We start from the raw sequence: 27,403 nt of genomic DNA, 5'->3' as shown, positions 1-27,403 counted from the left end.
AGTTTTAGGTTGTAGTTATTATAGGAATTATAGGACTATTTCCCTCTATACCATTTGTATTCCATTAAACTTTGACTATTGGATGTTCTTATAGGCACTTTAGTATTGCCAGTGTAACAGTATAGCTTCCGTCCCTCTCCTCCTTGGGCTCGAACCAGGAACACAACGACAACAGCCACCCTCGAAGCAGCATTACCCATGCAGAGCAAGTGGCGTTTGAAACGCTATTTGCACGCGCTAACTAGCTATCCTTTTCACTTCGGTTACACCAGCCTCATCTCAGGAGATGATAGTCTTGAAGTCATAAACAGCGCAATGCTTGACCCACAACGAAGAGCTACTGGCAAAACGCACAAAAGTGCTGTTTGAATTAATGTTTACACGCCTGCTTCTGCCTACCACCGCTCAGTCAGATACTTAGATACTGGTATGTATGTACAGTGCCTTGCGAAAGTATTCGGCCCCCTTGAACTTTGCGAACTTTTGCCACATTTCAGGCTTCAAACATAAAGATATAAAAATGTATTTTTTTGTGAAGAATCAACAGGTGGGACACAATCATGAAGTGGAACGACATTTATTGGAAATTTCAAACTGAAAAATTGGCCGTGCAAAATTATTCAGCCCCTTTACTTTTAGTGCAGCAAACTCTCTCCAGAAGTGCAGTGAGGATCTCTGAATGATCCAATGTTGACCTAAATGACTAATGATGATAAATACAATCCACCTGTGTGTAATCAAGTCTCTGTATAAATGCACCTGCACTGTGATAGTCTCAGAGGTCCGTTAAAAGCGCAGAGAGCATCATGAAGAACAAGGAACACACCAGGCAGGTCCGAGATACTGTTGTGAAGAAGTTTAAAGCCGGATTTGGATACAACAAGATTTCCCAAGCTTTAAACATCCCAAGGAGCACTGTGCAAGCGATAATATTGAAATGGAAGGAGTATCAGACCACTGCAAATCTACCAAGACCTGGCCGTCCCTCTAAACTTTCAGCTCATACAAGGAGAAGACTGATCAGAGATGCAGCCAAGATGCCCATGATCACTCTGGATGAACTGCAGAGATCTACAGCTGAGGTGGGAGACTCTGTCCATAGGACAACAATCAGTCGTATATTGCACAAATCTGGCCTTTATGGAAGAGTGGCAAGAAGAAAGCCATTTCTTAAAGATATCCATAAAAAGTGTTGTTTAAAGTTTGCCACAAGCCACCTGGGAGACACACCAAACATGTGGAAGAAGGTGCTCTGGTCAGATGAAACCAAAATTGAACTTTTTGGCAACAATACAAAACGTTATTTTCAGCGTAAAAGCAACACAGCTCATCACCCTGAACACAACATCCCCACTGTCAAACATGGTGGTGGCAGCATCATGGTTTGGGCCTGATTTTCTTCAGCAGGGACAGGGAAGATGGTTAAAATTGATGGGAAGATGGATGGAGCCAAATACAGGACCATTCTGGAAGAAAACCTGATGGAGTCTGCAAAAGACCTGAGACTGGGGCGGAGATGTGTCTTCCAACAAGACAATGATCCAAAACATAAAGCAAAATCTACAATGGAATGGTTCAAAAATAAACATATCCAGGTGTTAGAATGGCCAAGTCAAAGTCCAGACCTGAATCCAATCAAGAATCTGTGGAAAGAACTGAAAACTGCTGTTCACAAATGCTCTCCATCCAACCTCACTGAGCTCGAGCTGTGTTGCAAGGAGGAATGGGAAAAAAAATTCAGTCTCTTAATGTGCAAAACTGATAGACATACCCCAAGCGACTTACAGCTGTAATCGCAGCAAAAGGTGGCGCTACTAAGTATTAAATTAAGGGGGCTGAATAATTTTGCACGCCCAATTTTTCAGTTTTTGATTTGTTAAAAAAGTTTGAAATATCCCGAATACTTTCGCAAGGCACTGTATGTATGCTCAGTCAGATTATATGCAACGCAGGACATGCTAGATAATATCTAGTAATATCATCAACCATGTGTACTTATTTTAATTAGTGATTATGATTGATTTTTTCTATAAGATAAGCTTAATGCTAGCTAGCAACTTACCTTGGCTTACTGCATTCGCGTAACAGTCTCCTTGTGGAGTGCACAAGGACTCATTAACTGTAAGGTTGCAAGATTGGATCCCCCGAGCTGACAATGTGAAAATCTGTCGTTCTGCCCCTGAACGAGGCAGTTAACCCACCGTTCCTAGGCCGTCATTGCAAATAAGAACGTGTTCTTAACTGACTTGCCTAGTTAAATAAATATTAAAGATTTTTTTTTATATTTTTTATTAAAGGCAAAATCGTTGTCCAAAAATACAGATTTCCGATTGCTATGAAAACTTGAAATCGGCCCTAATTAATCAGTCATTTCGATTAATTGGTCGACCTCTACTCTGTTCATCATATATGCACAGTCACTTTAACCATATCTATTTTTACATACTACCTCAATCAGCCTGACTAACCGGTGTCTGTATGTAGCCTCGCTACTTTTATAACCTCGCTACTGTATATAGGCTATCTTTTCACTGTTGTTTTATTTCTTTACCTACCTTTTGTTCAACTAATAAATTTTTTGCACTATTGGTTAGAGCCTGTAAGTAAGCACTTCACTGTAAGGTACCTGTTGTATTCGGCACACGTGAAAAATAAACTTTGATTTGAGTCTGTTGCCCTAGGCAAGACTAGTGAAACAGTAGGTTGCACAGTATTTTAGTGACTGCATTACCTCTCCTGATTCTCCAGCCTGCCTGCCTGCCGGAGGCAGTAGGTAAGGAAATGAGTGAGAGCAAACACTGCCATGGTTACTTGAGTGGAAACCACCTGGGACAGTCACTGCTGTTCTCTTTTCATAGCCACCATCTCTTCCCCTCTAGCATCACAAACATGTTGTTTGCCATGGCAGGTCATAACATATACTATATATACAAAAGTATGTGGCTAACCCTTCAAATTAGTGGATTCGCACAGCCATGCAATCTCCATAGACAAACATTGGCAGTAAAATGGCCTTACTGAAGAGCTCAGTGACTTTCAACATGGCACTGTCGTTGGATGCCATCTTTCCAACAAGTCAGTTCGTCAAATTTATGCCCTACTAGAGCTGCCCCGGTCAACTCTAAGTGCTGTTATTGTGAAGTGGAAATGTCTTGGAACAACAACGGCTCAGCCGCAAAGTTGGTAGGCCACACAAGCTCACAGAACGGGACCGCCAAGTGCTGAAGCGTTTAGCGCGTAAACATTGTCTGTCCTCGGTTACAACACTCCCTCTGAGTTCCAAACCTCATAAAATGGGTTTCCGTGGCCGAGCAGCCACACACAAGCCTAAGATCACAATGTGCAATGCCAAGCGTCGGCTGGAGTGGTGTAAAGCTCGCCACCACTGGACTCTGGAGCAGTGGAAACACGTTCCCTGGAGTAATGAATCACACTTCACCATCGGGCAGTTTGACTGACGAATTTGGGGTTGGCGGATGCCAAAAGAACACTACCTGCCCAAACGCATAGTGCCAACTGTAAAGTTTGGTGGAGGAGGAATAATGGTCTGCGGCTGTATTTCATGGTTCTGGCTAGGCCCCTTAGTCCCAGTAAAGGGAAATCTTGACTCTGTGCTTCCAATTTTGTGACAACAGTTTGGGGAAGGCCCTTTCCTGTTTCAGCATGACAATGCCTCTGTGCACAAAGCAAGGTCCATACAGAAATGGTTTGTTGAGATCAGTGTGGAAGAACTTTACTGGCCTGCAAAGAGCCCTGACCTCAACCCCATCGGACATCTTTGGGATGAATTGGAAAGCCGACTTCGAGCCAAGCCTAATCGCCCAACATCAGTGCCCGACCTCACTAATGCTCTTGCGCGTAAATGGAAGCATGTCCCCATAGCAATGTTCCAACTAGTGGAAGGCCTTCCCAGAAGAGTGGAGGCTGTTATACCAGCAAAGGGGGGACCAACTCCATATTATCGCCCATGATTTTGGAATGAGATGTTCGACGAGCAGGTGTCCACATAGTTTTGTTCATGTAGTGTATGTGCAAAGCCTTCTGTTTGCCCCGGCCACGCTTAACTGGTTGGGATGATAAGCACACACTCAACAGTTAGGGATGAACAGTACTTTTAAATACAGGAAACATATAGGAACAAACAAAGGGATCAATTTGATTCCAGAAATGTCACTTCAACCAAATGTGAATGGATACACCATCTCCATTTAGCTGTATGCACTCTCCATCTAGATATTGCCATGCAGTATGTTACACTGGGGACTGTGGGAGCAAGGGTGGAGGATATCAGGGGGTGTGGACGACGAGGGAAAAGAAACTCTAATACCAAAAGCTCAGCTCTGAAAATGGTAGCGCAGCATGGTCCTTGAATACGTGGCGTATTTCATTTATTCAAGATGAGTTGGATGTACTCTCTCAGTCTGGCCGTGGCTCTTCTGGACCTCTGTAGGGGACACAGCACTTTGTTTAAAGGTAGGACAATAAGTTATGACACAATCAATAATATGATCATGTGTATGCTTTACTGTTTATTGCCATGTTCCATGATATCTTTGTTAATATGTTTTCTATGTACAGGTTGAGACAGGTGGCTTATATCTGCTAATCAGTTTTGATTCCGTTTCTAAAACCAGGTGTAACCATAAAATGTTGCATACTGTACGTGCGTTTATATTGTGGGCACTCCTTGGCCCTATATGAATGCTGGCTGTTGTGGAAATTAAAACCTTTTTATGTGTTGATCTGTAAATACTTATTTTCCAATATTATGTATTGAATTCCCTTCCCATTTGTCTTACATTCTGCAAACATAAAGAACAGCATTGTCTCCATTAGATACTATATAACTTAAGTATTTCTTTATTTCAGGATATGACCTGTCTATGTCCAGCTACCACCTGTGTACTGGACATGAGACCACGGTGGTGAGTAAAATGTGGTCCTATAAGACCTCCTACAGGGACCGGAGGTCGTGTGGCGGATGGCTACCCTGGAAGACGTGTGTGGTCACTCTTTACAAAACAGCCTATTGGACTGAGTACATGAATGTCACCGAGGAGGTTATGAGGTGCTGTGACGGCTATGAACAAGTGGGCAGCTACTGTGCTTTATGTGAGTGTTCCAGCTTAAATTTTTAGGACTTGTTCATCATGAAAACAAAGTATATTTAGGAGCACACAGAAGTATCTATGTGTAAAGAACATATTTAACAGTTTTCTCATTTTCACAATTTACATCAGCACCCTGCCCTACAACAATCAGGACCTGTAGTCACGGAGACCCCTTATGAAGTATATAACAAAGATCAATAGATGGGGCTGTCGACCAAGAATACAGTTCGTAGTTTGCTATTTACAGTGCTTTTTGTAAACATTTGATATGATACTCTCTCTATTTCTGTTTCTCTCATTGATTAAGCTATGAACAGAAGTGGAGAGTTCACTGCCAAACCAGGCTCCTGCCCCAAGGGTGTAGTGGACGCACCCAGGAAAACAGGGTGTGAATGGGACTCAGACTGTCCAGGGTGGCAAAAGTGCTGCCAGAGAGAGGGCCTCTCTTTTTGCACCAACCCTCAACATACAGGTGAGAACAGATCCTAGATCAACGTTATTGTTGAAGTGATTCAAGATGTATATTTTGATTTGTATAGTAACTGCAATTGTGTAAAAATCACGGCACATAAAATCATATTGCAAACCGTTATTCATTATTATTTCACTCAGGCAATAGAGGCTGTTGCTTCAACGTCACTGTGACGGTGAAGACAGATTACCAGCAGCTGATATCCATGGACAGGGGAATCATGAACCACACAAGGCTTTTGCACTCTGTGGTAGGCTACTGTATCTCTCCCTATGTTTTTCTCATGATGGTCCATTTATATTGTCCCTACATTTCTCACTGTGTGTGCCCAAGTATAGGCCTTGACCATTCTGTATTGCCTTATAGGTGACCGGAGCCCTGGACTCCCCTGACATCTCTGTATACTACATCAGATCCTGGCCTATAGGGCCATTCAGAACCGCTTCATCTATGCTGATTGGTTCCCCTGAAACTCTGTCCTTGTCCAACATGACCACAAAACTGCACCTTCTTCTCAAACACATTGAAGAAGTCACCTCTGTGTCAGTTGAAGGTAAGAGGATACAGTACTGCACTGTGGGGTGTAAATACACAGGCTTTTGTAGTGTGTAACATCCAGGGCCATAAATATCTCTAGATAATGTATGTGAGCACTATATACCAGAAACACTGTAACATCTGTCTATCGACTTTGTTGTGTTTTCTGGTGGCTATGATTATGTAGTCTGTGTTGGAGTTATACTCGTGTTACTGAGAACACTGTGCTGACTCAGTAACACCACGGTGTCCCACTCTGCTTCCATATCCCCTTCACACTCATCTGTGACATGTTTCCTCTGGAAATGAAAAACATGTGTCATTGACACACACTCAGAAAAACACACCACAACAGTGCAAACACACAATCATACACTCACAAAAACACACACAGATGTGCACAGAAGCACACATACTCGCAAACATGAACACACACATGAACACGCATGCGCACAATCATGCACGCACGCACACAATCATGCACGCACGCACACACATTAATTCAAGGGAATATACACTGCTCAAAAAAATAAAGGGAACACTAAAATAACACATCCTAGATCTGAATGAATGAAATATCCTTATTAAATACTTTTTTTCTTTACATAGTTGAATGTGCTGTGAGCGGACCAAGTAATTGGGCGTCACTCTAAAGCGGGAAGGAGTCAAGAGTAGGTTTTCTTGATTTAACACAGTTCTCTATTGAGGGCATTTGGTCAACAAAAACATTTCAACATGATCAATTAAAATCTTCCAAGGAAAAAAACATACATCTTCTTCTCCAGATGAAACAGGAACACAATAGGATTATCTTTAAGCTACAACAAAAAGTCACGGGATTGTCACCGTCTTAGTGGTTCTTCCTGGATAGCTCCTCTCTCTCGTTGGCCATCTTCCAGAGATAGTTTCCCCTCTCTGCTGGTTCCATTCTCTCTCTTATAGGGGAAGGAGTGTATGTCATTAGTACCGTCAGCTGTGCTTAATTGCCTCTGGTTACCTTGTCTCCCATGCCTTGTTGGGCTACTATCCATGAGCCCAGCCTGCCCTCTGGTGGTCCTTCCACAGTGCTGACAACAAAATCACACAAATTATGAATGGAAATCAAATTTATCAACCCATGGAGGTCTGGATTTGGAGTCACACTCAAAATTAAAGTGGAAAACCACACTACAGGCTGATCCAATGTTGATGTAATGTCCTTAAAACAAGTCAAAATGAGGCTCAGTAGTGTGTGTGGCCTAAACGTGCCTGTATGACCTCCCTCCTGGGCATGCTCCTGATGAGGTGGCAGATGGTCTCCTGAGGGATCTCCTCCCAGACCTGGACTAAAGCATCCGCCAACTCCTGGACAGTCTGTGGTGCAACGTGGCGTTGGTGGATGGAGCGAGACATGATGTCCCAGATGTGCTCAATTGGATTCGGGTTGGGGAACGGGCGAGCCAGTCCATAGCATCAATGCCTTCCTCTTGCAGGAACTGCTGACAAACTCCAGCCACATGAGGTCTAGCATTGTTTTGCATTAGGAGGAACCCAGGGCCAACCGCACCAGCATATGGTCTCACAAGGGGTCTGAGGATCTCATCTCGGTACTTAATGGCAGTCAGGCTACCTCTGGCGAGCACATGGAGGGCTGTGCGGCCCCCCAAAGAAATGCCACCCCACACCATGACTGACCCACCGCCAAACCGGTCATGCTGGAGGATGTTGCAGGCAGCAGAACGTTCTCCACGGTGTCTACAGACTCTGTCACGTCTGTTACGTGCTCAATGTGTACCTGCTTTCATCTGTGAAGAGCACAGGGCGCCAGTGGCGAATTTGCCAATCTTGGTGTTCTCTGGCAAATGCCAAACATCCTGCACGGTGTTGGGCTGTAAGCACAACCCCCACCTGTAGACGTCGGTGTCACGCCTTGGTCATTGTATTTTGTGTTTTCGTTATATATTTGGTCAGGCCAGGGTGTGACATGGGTTTATGTTATTGTATTTTCGTATTGGGGTTTGTAGTATTTGGGATCGCGGCTGATTAGGGGTGTTGTGTAGGCTTGGCTGCCTGAGGCGGTTCTCAGAGTCAGGTGATTCTCGTTGTCTCTGATTGGTAACCGTATTTAGGTAGCCTGGTTTCGCTTTGTATTTCGTGGGTGATTGTTCCTGTCTCTGTGTAGTTTCACTAGATAGGCTGTAATTAGGTTTCACGTTCCGTTTGTTGTTTTGTATTTTGTATCGTTATTTCATGTGTCACTTTTTCTATTAAAGGAATGAGTAACCACTACGCTGCATTTTGGTCCGACTCTCTTTTGACAAACGAAGAACGCCGTTGCAGAATCACCCACCACTCACGGACCGAGCAGCGTGTTAACAGGCAGCGACAGCTTGAACAGCGAAGGGAGGACGTTATGGACAGCAGAGGCATGGAGTATACGACGTGGGAAGAAATTGACAGGTGGGCGGCCGACCCAGAGAGAGTGCAGGAGCCCGCCTGGGATTCGCTGGAGCAATGCAAAGAGGGCTATAGGCGAATGGAGTCAAAAAGAAAGACACGGCGGCGCTGAGCGAAAACCGAAAGTAACCCCCAAATATTTATTGGGGGAGAGCTCAGAGAGAGAGTGGCTGAGTCAGGAGTCAGACCTGAGCCTACTCTCCCTGTTAATCGTGAAGAGCAGTTGCAGTGGGAGAGGCTGCATCACTTGGAGAATTGGACATGGGAGGAGGAACTGGACGGAAAAGGACCCTGGGCTCAGCCTGGTGAATATCGCCGCCCCAAGGAGGAAATAGAGGCGGAAAAAAGGAGAGGCGCTGGTATGAGTAGGCAGCATGGCGACGCGGATGGAAGCCGGAAAAGCAGCCCCAAAAAAATGATTGGGGGGGGGGGCTTAATGGGAGTATGGCTATGCCAGGTAAGAGACCTGCGCAAACTCCCTGTGCTTACCGTCACCGTGTTATGCTATGGAGCGCACAGTGTTTCCAGTGCGGGTGCATAGCCCGGTGCGGCACATACCAGTCCTTCGTATTGGCCGGGCTAGAGTGGGCATCGAGCCAGGTAAGCATGGGCAGGCTCGGTGCTCAAGAGCTCCAGTGCGCCTGCACGGTCCGGTCTATCCAGAATTACCTCCACACACCAGTCCTCCGGTAGCAGCTCCCCGCACCAGGCTTCCTGTGCGTGTCCTCAATCCTGTAGCACCAGTTCCAGCACCACGCATCAGGCCTTCTGTGCACCTCACCTGTTCAGCACAGCCAGAGCCTTCCTCCTCTACAGCGCTGCCGGAGCCTCCTGCCTGTTCGGAGCAGCCTGAGCTGCCAGTCTGCAGGGAGCTGTCAGTCTGCAAGGTGCTGTCAGTCTGCATGAAGCAGCCAGAGCTGTCAGTCTGTATGAAGCAGTCAGAGCTGTCAGTCTGTATGAAGCAGCCAGAGCTGTCAGTCTGCATGAAGCAGCCAGAGCTGCCAGTCTGCAAGGAGCTGCCAGTCTGCAAGGAGCTGCCAGTCTGCAAGGTGCTGCCAGCCTGCATGGAACAGTCAGAGCTGTCAGTCTGCAAGGAGCTGTCAGTCTGCATAGAGCAGCTAGATCTGCCAGTCAACCAGTCTCTTCCAGATCTGCCAGTCAACCAGTCTCTTCCAGATCTGCCAGTCAACCAGTATCTTCCAGATCTGCCAGTCAACCAGTCTCTTCCAGATCTGCCAGTCAACCAATCTCTTCCAGATCTGCTAGTCAACCAGAATCTTCCAGATCCGCCAGCCAGCCAGGATCTACCGGAGCCTACTACCTGCCTGGGCTTCATCTCAGTACTGGGCTTCCTCTCAGTACTGGGCTTCATCTCAGTACTGGGCTTCCTCTCAGTACTGGGCTTCCTCTCAGTACTGGGCTTCCTCTCAGTACTGGGCTTCCCCTCAGTTCCGGGCTGCCCCTCAGTCCCGGGCTGCCCCTCAGTCCCGGGCTGCCCCTCAGTCACGAGCTGCTCCTCAGTTCTGTGGGGTTCTGGGTGAGGACTATTAGGCCAGGGTGTGACATGGGTTTATGTTATTGTATTTTCGTATTGGGGTTTGAGGTATTTGGGATCGCGGCTGATTAGGGGTGTTGTATAGGCTTGGCTGCCTGAGGCGGTTCTCAGAGTCAGGTGATTCTCGTTGTCTCTGATTGGTAAACGTATTTAGGTAGCCTGGTTTCGCTTTGTATTTCGTGGGTGATTGTTCCTGTCTCTGTGTATATTCACCAGATAGGCTGTAATTAGGTTTCACGTTCCATTTGTTGTTTTGTATTTTGTATCGTTATTTCATGTGTCACTTTTTCTATTAAAGTCATGAGTAACCACTACGCTGCATTTCGGTCCGACTCTCTTTTGACAAACGAAGAACGCCGTTACAGTCGGGCCCTCATACCACACTCATGGAGTCTGTTTCTGATCATTTGAGCAGACACATGCACATTTGTGGCCTGCAGGAGGTCATTTTGCAGGGCTTTGGCAGTGCTCCTCCTGCTCCTCCTTGCACAAATGTGGAGGTAGCGGTCCTGCTGCTGGGTTGTTGCCCTCCTACGGCCTCCTCCACGTCTCCTGATGTACTGGCCTGTCTCCTGGTAGCGCCTCCATGCTCTGGACACTACGCTGACAGACACAGCAAACCTTCTTGCCACAGCTCGCATTGATGTGCCATCTTGGATGAGCTGCACTACCTGAGCCACTTGTGTGGGTTGTAGACTCCGTCTCATGCTACCACTAGAGTGAAAGCACCGCCAGCATTCAAAAGTGACCAAAACATCAGCCAGGAAGCATAGGAACTGAGAAGTGGTCTTTGGTTACCACCTGCAGAACCACTCCTTTATTGGGGGTGTCTTGCTAATTGCCTATAATTTCCACCTGTTTTCTATTCCATTTGCACAACAGCATGTGAAATGTATTGTCAATGAGTGTTGCTTCCTAAGTGGACAGTTTGATTTCACAGAAGTGTGATTGACTTGGAGTTACATTGTGTTGTTTAAGTGTTCCCTTTATTTTTTTGCGCAGTGTATTATATATCCTGTAGATATACAGTGTCTACATAAACTCAGCAAAAAAAGAAACGTCCCTTTTTCAGGACCCTGTCTTTCAAAGATAATTTGTAAAAATCCAAAGAACAACACATATCTTAATTGTAAAGGGTTTAAACACTGTTTTCCATGCTTGTTCAATGAACCATAAACAATTACAGTTTTTAACAATCACTTTGGCACTTTTTCAAAACTCTAGACACAAAACGGTCATCAATTGTAACACAGGCTATCCAAAGTTCAAAACATTGCATTGTGCATTCATATCGTTAAAGAAACCTTGCACTTGCAGAATCATTGGTTCAAATAACTAATTTATCATGAAATACCATAGGAACATTCATTTAGATCACCCACACACGAGATACCGATAGTTTCACTGTGTAGCTGTTTGTACAATCATTAAATATTGTAGTACAAAATATGTGATACATGTTTCATTATGCTACTACTACACATAAATACATCACCGTAAAAGGACTAGTAGAGAGAATACTACAGACACAGTGGAATCATTGAACAAAATATGAAATTTATTGATGAAATACAATAAAATCACTCATAGGTTTCTTTGAATCAAAGCAAAAATAATTAGCTACAAAAAAAGAAAAAACAGTTAAAGGTCATCTGCAGTGTTCCTCACCTGGCTTACTGTAAAACATCACGGCAGTGTTCCTCACCTGGCTTACTGTAAAACATCACTTCAGTGTTCCTCACCTGGCTTACTGTAAAACATCACTGCAGTGTTCCTCACCTGACTTACTGTAAAACATCACTTCAGTGTTCCTCACCTGGCTTACTGTAAAACATCACTTCAGTGTTCCTCACCTGGCTTACGCTAAAACATCATTCCAGTGTTCCTCACCGGGCTTACTGTAAAACATCACTGCAGGGTTCCTCACCTGGCTTACGGTAAAACATCACTGCAGTGTTCCTCACCTGGCTTACGGTAAAAAGCAAAACAAAATATTGATTACTGTACTTCTATATTTCCATCAACCCTGTCTTGGGGATTTGGCCACAGGTTCTCATCCACATCACAATGGATGTTTTCATTAGCCAAACATCTTGGGAAGAATCTTCGGGCATGGCGAATCCAGGCCTGACACTGGTCTGCCGTGATGTCATTGCATGCGTCATCCATGGCCTGGAGAAGGGCGGCTTGTTCGTGAGGGCACCTGTCATATATCTTCCACCTCCATGTGGAGAAAAATTCCTCAATCGGGTTAAGGAAAGGAGAGTATGGGGGTAAGCACAGGGTGGTAAATTGTGGATGGGCCTGAAACCATGCTTGCACCATTTTGAGCATGGTGGAACCTGACAGTATCCCACACAATGACATGGGTCATGCCATCAGCTCTACAGACCTGATTTAGCTCATCAAGGACAGTTAGAGTCGAACAGCAAATCATGTGGCTGCCTGCAACTCAATATATAGAGTATATAGAGTAGAGAGCTTATGATGTTGTTTGACCAAATATTAGAACGGGCAAGATGTGTAATCTAAGCAACTTTGACCGTGGTATGATTGTTGATGCCACACATGGTGATTCCAGCATCTCAGGAACAGCTGCCTTCCAGGGATTTTTACGCACTACAGTTTCTAGAGTTTACAGAGAATGGTGCGATAAACACATTCAATGAGCTGCAGCTCTGTGGGCAAAACCACCTTGTTAATGAGAGAAGAGGATGTCCAGACTCATTCAAGCTAACAGAAAGGCCACAAATGCTCAAATAACAGCTGTTTAAAACAGTGGTGTGCAGAAGGGCATCTCTTAATGTACAACACCGTGAATAATTCAAGCTGTTGTGGAGGCAAAAGAGGGTCCGACCCAGTACTAGATAGGTGCACCTAATAAAGTGTAGTGTGTACAGTAATGTCAAATCTGAAAATATGGTCTGGAAAATTTATACATGGGACCATAGAAACAATGTCTGATAAAGAATGATGATGAAATATTACATCCATAGATAATGTAGTCCAATTGGTTCATGTTCCACAGTAATTGGTGTCAATGGATCTCGTTATCCTGAAACTTTCATGATCTAAACATGGAATATTGTTTGTCAGTTTCCATAAAACTATGCATTAAGAGTAACGCAACAGTTACTTATCATTTTGAGCAGTTGTATCAATTGATAGTTAGATCATTGTAATGAAATGAATAGACAGTCAACTCATAATGTGTGAATTGCATTTTGAAATGGTAATACTTTGATGTTAGGTGGTGTCATTTTGAACAGGTGATTTTAGTTCAATGAACAAATGATCTTAGCTTTATGTGTATTGTATCCAAGCAATTGGAAAAAGTTTTAGAGTTTTGAAAAATTTGCATTTTGATCATTGGTTGTGAGTTTTGTGTCTAGAGTTTTGAAAAATGACATCAAGGTTCCGAAATTAGTACCAAAGTGATTGTAAAAAACAGTAATGAACAAGCACCTGTGGAACGGTCGTTAAGACACTAATAGCTTACAGGCGGTAGGCAATTAAGGTCACAGTTATGAAAACTTAGAACACGAAAGAGGCCTTTCTACTGATTCTGAAAAACACCAAAAGAAAGATTCCCAGGATCCCTGCTCATCTGCGTGAATGTGCCTTAGGCATGCCGCAAGGAGGCATGAGGACTGCAGATGTGGTCAGGGCAATAAATTGTCATGTCTGTACTGTAAGACAGTGCTACAGGGAGACAGGATGGACAGCTGATTGTCCTCGCAGTGGCAGACCATGTGTAGCAACACCTGCACAGGATCGGTACATCCGAACATCACACCTGCGGGACACGTCAGGATGGCAACAACGACTGCCCGAGTTACACCAGGAACGCACAATCTCTCCATCAGTGCTCAGACTGTCCGCAATAGGCTGAGAGAGGTTGGACTGAGGGCTCGTAGACCTGTTGTAAGGCAGGTCCTCAACAAACATCACAAGCAACAATGTCGCCTATGGGCACAAACCCACCGTCGCTGGACCAGCCAGGACTGACAAAAAGTGCTCTTCACTGACGAGTCGCGGTTTTGTCTCACCAGGGGTGATGGTCGGATTCGTGTTTATCGTCGAAGGAATGAGGGTTACACTGATGCCTGTACTCTGGAGCGGGATTGATTGGTCTGGGGCTGTGTGTCACAGCATCATCGGAATGAGCTTGTTGTCATTGCAGGCAATCTCAACACTGTGCGTTACAGGGAAGATGCAGTGCCTTGCGAAAGTATTCGGCCCCCTTGAACTTTGCGACCTTTTGCCACATTTCAGGCTTCAAACAAAGATATAAAACCTGTATTTTTTGTGAAGAATCAACAAGTGGGACACAATCATGAAGTGGAACGACATTTATTGGATATTTCAAACTTTATTAACAAAACAAAAACTGAAAAATTGGGCGTGCAAAATTATTCAGCCCCCTTAAGTTAATACTTTGTAGTGCCACCTTTTGCTGTGATTTGGCTCCATTTGGCTCCATCCATCTTCCCATCAATTTTAACCATCTTCCCTGTCCCTGCTGAAGAAAAGCAGGCCCAAACCATGATGCTGCCACCACCATGTTTGACAGTGGGGATGTTGTGTTCAGGGTGATGAGCTGTGTTGCTTTTACGCTGAAAATAACGTTTTGCATTGTTGCCAAAAAGTTCAATTTTGGTTTCATCTGACCAGAGCACCTTCTTCCACATGTTCGGTGTGTCTCCCAGGTGGCTTGTGGCAAACTTTAAACAACACTTTTTATGGATATCTTTAAGAAATGGCTTTCTTCTTGCCACTCTTCCATAAAGGCCAGATTTGTGCAATATACGACTGATTGTTGTCCTATGGACAGAGTCTCCCACCTCAGCTGTAGATCTCTGCAGTTCATCCAGAGTGATCATGGGCCTCTTGGCTGCATCTCTGATCAGTCTTCTCCTTGTATAGGCTGAAAGTTTAGAGGGACGGCCAGGTCTTGGTAGATTTGCAGTGGTCTGATACTCCTTCCATTTCAATATTATCGCTTGCACAGTGCTCCTTGGGATGTTTAAAGCTTGGGAAATCTGTTTGTATCCAAATCCGGCTTTAAACTTCTTCACAACAGTATCTCGGACCTGCCTGGTGTGTTCCTTGTTCTTCATGATGCTCTCTGCGCTTTTAACGGACCTCTGAGACTATCACAGTGCAGGTGCATTTATACGGAGACTTGATTACACACAGGTGGATTGTATTTATCATCATTAGTCATTTAGGTCAACATTGGATCATTCAGAGATCCTCACTGAACTTCTGGAGAGAGTTTGCTGCACTGAAAGTAAAGGGGCCAATTTTTCAGTTTTTGATTTGTTAAAAAAGGTTGAAATATCCAAAAATGTCGTTCCACTTCATGATTGTGTCCCACTTGTTGTTGATTCTTCACAAAAAAAATACAGTTTTATATCTTTATGTTTGAAGCCTGAAATGTGGCAAAAGGTCGCAAAGTTCAAGGGTGCCGAATACTTTCGCAAGGCACTGTATCCTCCTCCCTCAATAATATAATAATAATAATAATATATGCCATTTAGCAGACGCTTTTATCCAAAGCGACTTACAGTCATGTGTGCATACATTCTACGTATGGGTGGTCCCGGGGATCGAACCCACTACCCTGGCGTTACAAACGCCATGCTCTACCAACTGAGCTACACAGGACCCTCATGTGGTACCCTTCCTGCAGGCTCATCCTGACATGACCCTCCAGCATGACAATGCCACCAGCCATGTTCTGCCATGGCCTGCGAAGAGCCAGGATCTCAATCCCATTGACCACATCTGGGGCCTGTTGGATTGGAGGGTGAGGGCTAGGGCCATTCCCCCAAGAAATGTCTGGGAACTTGCAGGTGCCTTTGTGGAAGAGTGGGGTAACATCTCACAGCAATAACTGGCAAATCTGGTACAGTCCATGAGGAGGAGATTCACCGCAGTACTTAATGCAGCTGGTGGCCACACCAGATACTGAATGGTACTTTTGATTTTGACCCCCCTTTGTTCAGGGACACATTTTTCAATTTCTGTTAGTCACATGTCTGTGGAACTTGTTCAGTTTATGTCTCAGTTGTTGAATCTTATGTTCATACAAATATTTACACATGTTAAGTTTGCTGAAAATAAACGCAGTTGACAGTGAGAGGACGTTTATTTTTTTGCTGAGTTTACACACATTATGCTGCTGTCCTTTCAGATATAGATGAGTGTACCTATGCCGCTCTCAGCAGCTGCTCACGTCAGGCAGACTGTGCCAACACAGAGGGCTCCTACAGCTGCACCTGTCACCCTGGATTCACTGATCTGAACCCCAACAACACTGGGGTAGACTGCCAAGGTAAGAACAGAGAGTGGTGTATACTAACTCTGGGTTATATTAAATGAATGTCAAAATCAAAATGTTTAACTCAAACTCTCAACCTATTTGTTCTCCTTTCAGCTTCTGACCTTGTGACCTCAGCCCTGCCCAGTAATGCCACTCATATGTTTTCGTGGGCCAATGCAACAGAGTTGCCACCCAACAGCACCAGTTATCAGTCATGGGACTCCAGCTTTATTGATAACCCAGCAGCCGTAGCTACAACCACAGACAGGGGCATGATGCTGAGCTCCACCCATATGCCTGTTACCACACATGGCCTAGCTATAGCCAGCTCCAACAGGTCTGAGACTAGACCAGCTCTCACATCCTGGAGTAGTCCCACCTCACTGCAGCATACCACTAACACCAACACTCCTACCCTGCCCCTCTCCACCTCTATTCCCCAAACCAGCATGGGACCTACTGTGGAGGACATGTACCTGAGTGTATCCTCACTATCACCATCCACATGCTGTATGTAAATCAATAAAACTCTCTTTATACAGTGTATAACAGTGACAATTTTTTGTCTCCAATATCAGTTTCCCCCAATGACTCCCCTGCTGTTTCTCGAAGCCCTTGAGGCTGTTTGGATAATATTTTCCAAAGTGCTCCACTTTAATCTAATAGTTTTAAGAAATTGAACACTTAACAAAATCACAACTTATTTCAAAGCAGCTCAGATGCTGTAATATTTCATAGAAGGTGAGATTGACTACTGATTCCCTTCTCCCCTCTCCCCCAGACCCAACCCCCACCACCAACTTGCAGGCCTCCAACGTTACTGGCTTCTCTTTCTGCCTGTCCTGGACTGGCCAATCCCAGAGCGGGCTCAGCTTCCTCGTGGTGTTGAAGGAGGGGTCAGAGGTCAAGGGACGCTGGGAGACAAAGCTGTCAGTCTGGGAGGTGACAGGGCTGCAACCTGGGGTTCTCTACAACGTCACTGTCACTCCTTGTGCCTGTGGGAGCCATTGGGCCAGCCTGCTGGTGCTGGTTAAGACTGGTTAGTACCATGTGCAGGATGTTCGACAGATCAACTAACTGTAATGGGCTCAAACTTGAATTGTTATGAGGGTTGTGTTCTCCTAACTGATGCTGTGCACTTTATTCATTACACACTGGCACAGCAATAATGCTGACTCCTATAGCAGATATTAAACTTTTCTACAGTGGTGGGAAAACTACCCAAATGTCATACTTGAGTAAAAGTGAAGAAACCTTAATAGAAAATTACATTTACATTTACATTTAAGTCATTTAGCAGACGCTCTTATCCAGAGCGACTTACAAATTGGTGCATTCACCTTATGACATCCAGTGGAACAGTCACTTTACAATAGTGCATCTAAATCTTAAAGGGGGGGCGGTGAGAGGGATTACTTATCCTATCCTAGGTATTCCTTAAAGAGGTGGGGTTTCAGGTGTCTCCGGAAGGTGGTGATTGACTCCGCTGTCCTGGTGTCGTGAGGGAGTTTGTTCCACCATTGGGGGGCCAGAGCAGCGAACAGTTTTGACTGGGCTGAGCGGGAGCTGTACTTCCTCAGTGGTAGGGAGGCGAGCAGGCCAGAGGTGGATGAACGCAGTGCCCTTGTTTGGGTGTAGGGCCTGATCAGAGCCTGGAGGTACTGAGGTGCCGTTCCCCTCACAGCTCCGTAGGCAAGCACCATGGTCTTGTAGCGGATGCGAGCTTCAACTGGAAGCCAGTGTCGAGAGTGGAGGAGCGGGGTGACGTGAGAGAACTTGGGAAGGTTGAACACCAGACGGGCTGCGGCGTTCTGGATGAGTTGTAGGGGTTTAATGGCACAGGCAGGGAGCCCAGCCAACAGCGAGTTGCAGTAATCCAGACAGGAGATGACAAGTGCCTGGATTAGGACCTGCGCCGCTTCCTGTGTGAGGCAGGGTCGTACTCTGCGGATGTTGTAGAGCATGAACCTACAGGAACGGGCCACCGCCTTGATGTTAGTTGAGAATGACAGGATGTTGTCCAGGATCACGCCAAGGTTCTTAGCGCTCTGGGAGGAGGACACAATGGAGTTGTCAACCGTGATGGCGAGATCATGGAACGGGCAGTCCTTCCCCGGGAGGAAGAGCAGCTCCGTCTTGCCGAGGTTCAGCTTGAGGTGGTGATCCGTCATCCACACTGATATGTCTGCCAGACATGCAGAGATGCGATTCGCCACCTGGTCATCAGAAGGGGGAAAGGAGAAGATTAATTGTGTGTCGTCTGCATAGCAATGATAGGAGAGACCATGTGAGGTTATGACAGAGCCAAGTGACTTGGTGTATAGCGAGAATAGGAGAGGGCCTAGAACAGAGCCCTGGGGGACACCAGTGGTGAGAGCGCGTGGTGAGGAGACAGATTCTCGCCACGCCACCTGGTAGGAGCGACCTGTCAGGTAGGACGCAATCCAAGCGTGGGCCGCGCCGGAGATGCCCAACTCGGAGAGGGTGGAGAGGAGGATCTGATGGTTCACAGTATCGAAGGCAGCCGATAGATCTAGAAGGAGGAGAGAGAGTTAGCTTTAGCAGTGCGGAGTGCCTCCGTGATACAGAGGAGAGCAGTCTCAGTTGAATGACTAGTCTTGAAACCTGACTGATTTGGATCAAGAAGGTCATTCAGAGAGAGATAGCGGGAGAGCTGGCCAAGGACGGCACGTTCAAGAGTTTTGGAGAGAAAAGAAAGAAGGGATACTGGTCTGTAGTTGTTGACATCGGAGGGATCGAGTGTAGGTTTTTTCAGAAGGGGTGCAACTCTCGCTCTCTTGAAGACGGAAGGGACGTAGAAAGCGGTCAGGGATGAGTTGATGAGCGAGGTGAGGTAAGGGAGAAGGTCTCCGGAAATGGTCTGGAGAAGAGAGCAGGGGATAGGGTCAAGCGGGCAGGTTGTTGGGCGGCCGGCTGTCACAAGACGCGAGATTTCATCTGGAGAGAGAGGGGAGAAAGAGGTCAGAGCACAGGATAGGGCAGTGTGAGCAGAACCAGCGGTGTCGTTTGACTTAGCAAACGAGGATCGGATGTCGTCGACCTTCTTTTCAAAATGGTTGACGAAGTCATCTGCAGAGAGGGAGGAGGGGGGGGGAGGAGGATTCAGGAGGGAGGAGGATCCAGGAGGGAGGAGAAGGTGGCAAAGAGCTTCCTAGGGTTAGAGGCAGATGCTTGGAATTTAGAGTGGTAGAAAGTGGCTTTAGCAGCAGAGACAGAGGAGGAAAATGTAGAGAGGAGGGAGTGAAAGGATGCCAGGTCCGCAGGGAGGCGAGTTTTCCTCCATTTCCGCTTGGCTGCCCGGAGCCCTGTTCTCAAATGACTCAAGTAAGAGTGAAAGTCCCCCAGTAAAATACTCGTTGAGTAAGAGTCTAAAGTTATTTGGTTTTAAATATACTTAAGTATCAAAAGTACATGCAATTGCTAAAACATACTTAAGTATCAAAAGTAAAAGTATAAATTATTTCAAATTCCTTATATTAAGGAAACCAGATGGCACCATTGTCTTGTTTTTATTTATTTAAGGATAGCCAGCGGCACACTCCAACACTCAGACAGTCCGCCAGATCGTAGGCAGTAGGGATGATCAGGGATGCTGTCACGCCCTGACCTGAGTATTCTTTGTTTTCTTGATATATTTTGGTTAGGTCAGGGTGTGACATGGGTGATGTATGTGTTTTTGTACTGTCTAGGGTTTTATGGGGTTGTTTACCATCTAGGTGTTTATGTATGTCTATGGTTGCCTAGATTGGTTCTCAATTAGAGGCAACTGTTTATCGTTGTCTCTGATTGGGAACCATATTTAGGCAGCCATCTGCTTTGGGTATTTCGTGGGTTATTGTCTATGTGTAGTTGCCTGATTCTTGTCATAGCGGCACGTTCGTTGTGTTGTTTTTGTTTAAGTGTTCTTCGTGTTCTTCATTCATTAAAATAAGAATGTATTCTAATCACGCTGCGCGTTGGTCTCCTCTTTACGACGAATGTGACAGATGCTCTCTTGATAGGTGTGTGAATTGGACCCTGTCCTGCTAAGCATTCAAAATGTAATGGGTACTTTTGGGTGTCAGGGAAAATGTATGGAGTAAAAAGTACATCATTTTATTTTGGAATATAGTGAAGTAAAAATAAAAACCAAAAAAACTACTTAAGGAGTACTTTAATGTATTTCTATTTAAGTATTTTACACCATTGCTTTTCTAGTTACTGCAGTGCATTGACTGGATGAATGTATCCCATCCACAGCTGCACAGACACTTCGAGCAACCGTTCGCCTGACCAACGTGCAGTTCACTGATGCCTTGCTGTACCCCACTAGCCAGGAGTATCAGAATCTCAGGCATAGTATTGAGGAAGAGGTACAAGGCAAAGGATGCTTTGATAAATGTTTTTTGAATGTTGTCATTGTCCTCACTAATAGTAGAAGCATGGAATACATTAATGATGTAAAGACACCTACACATGTTTTGTAGTTCCTACATGTTGTAAGGTTGTAGTTTCTATCAAACAACACTGACACAAAAACCCTGTCTCTGCTAACTGTCTCATAGATCCTCCAGTCTCTCCCTCCTTATATCCAGGCCCTGGTGAACTCAGGAGATGTGAGGGTTCAGATCAGAGGCCTAACTCCTGGCAGTGTAGTAGTGAACTTCATCATCATTTTCACACCCAGTCAGTCCCAGGACATCCTGACGGTGTCCTCTGCTCTGATGCAGGCCCTACAGAACAGCTCCAGATACACTGTTGACAGCAACAACACCCGTATAGATGGTAACACTGTCTTAAACTTTTACATTTGTAAGAATACTTTGCCTTTGATAAAAGGAATGTGCACAAGATAATGTGCTAGGTCTTAAATTGGCCTTATTGAAAACTATTATTTGTATCAATATAACTTCCTGATGAAATATACTGTAGGTTAAATATGAAAGAAGGTAACTCTCTGTGAGTATTAGATGGAGGGCACATTGATTTTCAATGCCAGTTCTATTTTTGTTTTTGTCTCTAACAGATGATGATGAGTGCAGTACAGGGGACATGGACTGCTCCCCATGGGCCCAGTGCACTAACACCTGGGGCTCCTACAGCTGTCTCTGTCTGGACGGATTCACTGACTCCAACCCCTCCAGGCCAGGACGGGGCTGTTCAGGTAGACAATAGAGAATCCTTTCTTTCACTTTAGTTTGATAGTCTTAATTCATAGGTATTTGGAGATACTAGAGTAATTTGGGCTTCATTGCCTAATCAGTTCACTACAGTTCAACCTGTAATTTTCATGTTTTTGCCTTGCAGCACCTTTGACAACAACCATACCTACAACCATACCTACAATGTCCATCACGACACCTGTCCAGACGACCACAACTCCAGCTACAATCACAACCACAACCAACACTCTGGTTACAACCAACAATACAGTTTCAACCACTACAACCTACAATCTAACCTCAATCACATCCAACAATAAAAGTACAACTACAATCAACACACAAGTTACAACCAACAATGCCGTTAGAATCAACAACACTGTTCCAACCGCTACTCCAATTCTAATCACAACCATAACCCCAGTTCCAACCACAACCACCACTGACGTTCCTACAGCAATGACCACCACTGTGACCAGCGGTCTCATCACAACGAGTCTGCAGCCTATGACTCCTACATCTCCGGCTATTCTGGTTTCTTATACGAGGGGCATCTCTGTGGAGTGCAGGGCCAGCTATATCATCGTGACAGTTGCGAGGGACTTCCTGGAGGCGAGGCACATTGGGGACTCTTCCCTCTACCTGGGGAGACAGGAGTGTGGCGTGAACGAAGCGAACAGCAGCCATGTCCGGCTGACGGTGGCTTGGGACCAGTGTAACACACAGCTCTTATATGTGAGTCAGTATATTTGTGAGTCAGTGGCTAGAGGATGCTAACTGTTGCCACTTTGTGTCACAACAAGCATAGTCTCTGGTGTTTTGGGTAAATTAAAGGCTATTCTGTAATGTACAGTACATAACAGACCTGGATTTTACAGGTTTAAATGTCCTTATTTAGTCTAAACATGCAACAACAACAAAAAATATGCCTGTGAACAGCCTATGAACATGGTCTCTTGTAGGTGCAGATGTTTGATGACCAAACTAGATTGAACTGTCCTCATGGTCTGTTAGAAAGTAAAATAACTTTCCCATACCCATGTTAACTTTTGTATTTCAGAATAGCACTCATTACACTGCTCAGACGACTCTGTTCAATTCCATGGATCTCCAGAGCCTGCCCGACAGCAAAACGAGAGTTCCTACAGTACGACTGGAGGTCCCCATCATGTGTACCTTTGGGAGGAGCATCCTCATCTCTGCGGGTTATGACCCCACAGGGTACGCTGTGCCAGGCGCCATGGTGACTTTATCTACCGTCACTATGGTCACCACCATTTTACACCCACAAGTCACTGCTCAGCTAGACTGAAACGGATTACACATAACTCTACTCAATAAAGGCTTGAAATGTCTCTCTGATTGACATACGTATAGTAATGCAGTATCTATGAACTATGACATATTCAGCATGCTGTTACAAAATATCTTATTCATGACATATTTTGTTGACAGGTATGACATGATTAAAGATGTCGTCATGGGCTCAGGGACTTTCCATGTGACTGTTCAGCTCCTGAATGGAATGTCCCCTCTCCCTCAGAACTACAGCTTATCTCCCGAGGAGGAAGTTGTGGTCGAGGTCAGCGTCAACTCCACAGTTGACCAGATCAAAGTGGTCATCAACAAGTGTTGGGCCACCCAGAGCAGCAACCCTTTGGAACCAACAATTTACTTGTTTGTGGAAAACAGGTCTGTTCTATAATTTATTTTTATGTCGCCCTATCATAGTTAGTTTAGATGCTAGTATAACAGTATAATTTTAAACCGTCCCCTCGCCCATACCCGGGCGCGAACCAGGGACCTTCTGCACACAACGACAACAGTCACCCTCGAAGCATCGTTACCCATCGCTCCACAAAAGCCGCGGCCCTTGCAGAGCAAGGGGAACTACTACTTCAAGGTCTCAGAGCAAGTGACGTAACCGATTGAAACGCTATTTAGCGCACACCGCTAACTAAGCTAGCCGTTTCACATCCGTTACACTAGGTTTTCATTAAGTGGCATGGAATAGAACAGAAGAGAATGGAAATGTTCCTGAAGATTCAGATGTGTTTAGGTACTAAGCTTTCTGCTAGTAATCTGTCTCTCTTTTCTCATCAGCTGTCCCCTCGTCAACACATACACCACAGTCTTGGAGAACGGCAACTCCAGCAAGTCTCGCCTGTCCCTTCGCATCTTCACCTACGTCAACCTCAATGTCATCTACTTGCACTGCCAGATTCATATCTGTATTGAGACTGGCTCAGCTACCTGCCAGCCTGTGAGTATCTGTCCATCGTTATTCATACTGTACTATTCAAGTATACAGTATGTATATTGATGTCTAGATTTACTGTTCAACCAGGGGTTCAATTGGGAACTGGGGAAGTCCTGGCGGGTTGAATATAAGGGTTATGCCAAAATTAGGGTTAGAGTTAGGCTTACTGCTGTGAGTACAATGTATTACTATTCTAGGGTTAGGATTAATACACAGCTCAAAAAAATAAAGGGAACACTAAAATAACACATCCTAGATCTGAATTAATGAAATATTCGTATTAAATACTTTTTTCTTTACATAGTTGAATGTGCTGACAACAAAATCACACAAAAATGATCAATGGAAATCAAATTTATCAACCCATGGAGGTCTGGATTTGGAGTCACACTAAAAATGAAAGTGGAAAACCACACTACTGTTATGGTTCTCTTCTTCCTCCTCCTCTGAAGAGGAGGTGTATCAAGGATTGGACCACAATGCGGCGTAGTTGGTGTTCATGTTCTTTAATAAAGGAAAACTCAAACATGAACATAAATACAAAACAATAAACGTGGAAAAAAAACCTAAACAGTCCTCTCTGGTGCAACAAACACAAAGACAGGAACAATCACCCACGAAACACTCAAAGAATATGGCTGCCTAAATATGGTTCCCAATCAGAGACAACGTTAAACACCTGCCTCTGATTGAGAACCACTCCAGGCAGCCATAGACTATTCTAAACAACCCCACTAACCACAATCCCATTACTTACAAAAAAAACCTAGACAAAACACACCACATAAATAACCCATGTCACACCCTGGCCTGAACAAAATAATAAAGAAAACACAAAATACTAAGACCAGGGCGTGACAACTACAGGCTGATCCAACTTTGATGTAATGTCCTTAAAACAAGTCAAAATGAGGCTCAGTAGTGTGTGTGGCCTCCATGTGCCTGACCTCCGTACAATGCCTGGGCATACTCCTGATGAGGTGGCGGATGGTCTCCTGAGGAATCTCCTCCCAGACTTGGGCTAAAGCATCCGCCAACTCCTGGACAGTCTGTGGTGCAACGTGGCGTTGGTGGATGGAGCGAGACATGATGTCCCAGATGTGCTCAATTGGATTCAGGTCTGGGGAACGGGCGGGCCAGTCCATAGCATCAATGCCTTCCTCTTGCAGGAACTGCTGACACACTCCAGCCACATGAGGTCTAGCATTGTTTTGCATTAGGAGGAACCCAGGGCCAACCGCACCAGCATATGGTCTCACAAGCGGTCTGAGGATCTCATCTCGGTACCTAATGGCAGTCAGGCTACATCTGGCGAGCACATGGAGGGCTGTGCGGCCCCCCAAAGAAATGCCACCCCACACCATGACTGACCCACTGCCAAACCGGTCATGCTGGAGGATGTTGCAGGCAGCAGAACGTTCTCCACGGCGTCTCCAGACTCTGTCACGTCTGTCACATGTGCTCAATGTGAACCTGCTTTCATCTGTGAAGAGCACAGGGCGCCAGTGGCGAATTTGCCAATCTTGGTGTTCTCTGGCAAATGCCAAACATCCTGCACGGTGTTGGGCTGTAAGCACCACCCCCACCATGGAGTCTGTTTCTGACCGTTTGTGCAGACACATGCACATTTGTGGCCTGCTGGAGGTCATTTTGCAGGGCTCTGGCAGTGCTCCTCCTTGCACAAAGGCGGAGGTAGCGGTCCTGCTGCTGGGTTGTTGCCCTCCTAAGGCCTCCTCCACATCTCCTGATGTACTGGCCTGTCTCCTGGTAGCGCCTCCATGCTCTGAACACTACGCTGACAGACACAGCAAACCTTCTTGCCACAGCTCGCATTGATGTGCCATGCTGGATGAGCTGCACTACCTGAGCCACTTGTGTGGGTTGTAGACTCCGTCTCATGCTACCACTAGAGTGAAAGCACCACCAGCATTCAAAAGTGACCAAAACATCAGCCAGGAAGCATAGGAACTGAGAAGTGGTCTTTGGTTACCACCTGCAGAACCACTCCTTTATTGGGGGTGTCTTGCTAATTGCCTATAATTTCCACCTGTTTTCTATTCCATTTGCACAACAGCATGTGAAATGTATTGTCAATGAGTGTTGCTTCCTAAGTGGACAGTTTGATTTCACAGAAGTGTGATTGACTTGGAGTTACATTGTGTTGTTTAAGTGTTCCCTTTATTTTTTGAGCAGTGTACTTTATCCTACTCTTTTTTTGAACCCGTATGGTGCTGGAGCTCAGCTCTACCTGGCTCTGCCTTTAACCATTTTTTCAACCTTCATTTAACTAGGCAAGTCAGTTAAGAACAAATTCTTGTTTCAATGACGGCCTGGGAACAGTGAGTTAGAAGGCAGTTAACAGTGAGTTAACTGCCTTCTTCGTCGGTTGGGGATTCGAGCTCGTGGATTCGATTTTTCAACCTTTCGGTTACTACTACTCTAACCACTAGGCTACCTTCCACCCCTAATAGGTGCTGGAGTCCGGCTCTGGGTATTTACAGTTTAATTTCAGCCACTGTGTTCAACCATTTTGCTATGACTACCCTAGAGGCTTTTGAAAACTTCTCTACTAGGAGAAGAAGTTTAACTAGTTCAATGCTATTCTCTTTCCATATATTTAATTTTTGTTAGGATTGTATTGAACGGACAGAAAGATTCTCTAATCTAATCGGAACGGGAAAAGCAACCTGTGGACCAATCCTTCGATCACACAAAGGTAAATGCTCTTCAAAGTGTGACTGCATCAAATAATGACTAGGCTACTGATAATATCCAACATATCCAGAATGTCCTACTTATAGCCCATAACATACAGTATATGATGATGATCAGATGTACATATTGGGGAGTTAATATATTCTGACATGTTTTCTGGCAGTGTCCGTCAAAGAGAGTTCTGTTACTCTTCGTCTGGTAGACTACATCTTACTGGGAATAGGACTGTTCCTCCTCTTCGTCGGGAGTCTCTCGTCCTTGTTCTTCTGCTACAGGAAACGAATTGGAACCTACAGCTTCAGCCTTAAACCCAAGCAAGAGAACTTTACCTATCATGTTTTTGATGCTTAGCACTGGAATGCTTTTAGGGTAGTTTTAGAAAACTTAAAGAGATATTAAAGTTGGGATTCAAGCTGCAATGCCTGTTGTGTAGTAGTCAGTGTAATGAAAGTGTCATTATACTGTAGATAGTTTAATTGAAATAAATATATATTATTCGAAAATTGTTTCAAAAGCCACAACTCATTATTCATTTGAATAACATCAACGTCACTTCAATTATTTCAACATTGATACATTTAAATACGTACATACCGTATACAAGGCACCATTTGCCAGATTTGTATAGGAGATTGTATTTATCAAATATATATATACTACAATCACTTTATTTTATTTTTAACAGATGTTTTTCTATAACTGAGAAAATCTACCGTTTTTAATTATGGAAATTGCATGTATTTTATCAGCATATCCTGAAGTCCTCTTATTTCAATAGCTAACACGTCCTGGAATATTGACCTGATGAAATGTGAAATATGTGAATA

The 27,403-nt window shown here is 44.9% G+C and overlaps 1 protein-coding gene across 4 annotated transcripts; it reads left to right on the top strand.

Annotated features, from left to right (window-relative positions):
• The first annotated feature begins 4,337 nt into the window (after positions 1 to 4,337).
• Positions 4,338 to 27,403, top strand: LOC123994542 (uromodulin-like 1). Of its 4 annotated transcripts, XM_046297265.1 has the most exons (18): positions 4,338 to 4,473; positions 4,870 to 5,112; positions 5,419 to 5,583; positions 5,724 to 5,833; positions 5,950 to 6,136; positions 16,311 to 16,451; positions 16,554 to 16,776; positions 16,888 to 16,949; positions 17,221 to 17,478; positions 20,700 to 20,812; positions 21,005 to 21,224; positions 21,466 to 21,603; positions 21,747 to 22,336; positions 22,662 to 22,822; positions 23,057 to 23,293; positions 23,705 to 23,864; positions 26,493 to 26,577; positions 26,740 to 27,403. In XM_046297265.1, the coding sequence occupies exons 1-18, from the start codon at positions 4,398 to 4,400 to the stop codon at positions 26,925 to 26,927; spliced, it is 3,357 nt and encodes a 1,118-aa protein (XP_046153221.1). In that variant the 5' UTR covers positions 4,338 to 4,397; the 3' UTR covers positions 26,928 to 27,403. The 4 variants fall into 4 exon arrangements, with proteins under 4 accessions (XP_046153221.1, XP_046153209.1, XP_046153203.1 ...); XM_046297253.1 differs by having other exon boundaries at positions 16,554 to 16,949; positions 21,035 to 21,224; XM_046297247.1 differs by having other exon boundaries at positions 16,554 to 16,949.

Source organism: Oncorhynchus gorbuscha, linkage group LG02, assembly GCF_021184085.1.
Source record: "Oncorhynchus gorbuscha isolate QuinsamMale2020 ecotype Even-year linkage group LG02, OgorEven_v1.0, whole genome shotgun sequence".
Lineage (NCBI taxonomy): Eukaryota > Metazoa > Chordata > Actinopteri > Salmoniformes > Salmonidae > Oncorhynchus > Oncorhynchus gorbuscha.
The sequence above is the reverse complement of the archived record's forward strand: the minus strand, read 5'-3'. Positions and strand labels throughout refer to the sequence as shown.

Coding starts and splice junctions, on each gene's coding strand:
- LOC123994542 (XM_046297247.1), top strand. CDS start 4,398: ATGAGTTGGATGTACTCTCTCAGTCTGGCCGTGGCTCTTCTGGACCTC. Junction 6,137..16,310: donor CACCTCTGTGTCAGTTGAAG/GTAAGAGGATAC, acceptor CTGTCCTTTCAG/ATATAGATGAGTGTACCTAT. Junction 23,865..26,492: donor GCTCAGCTACCTGCCAGCCT/GTGAGTATCTGT, acceptor AATTTTTGTTAG/GATTGTATTGAACGGACAGA.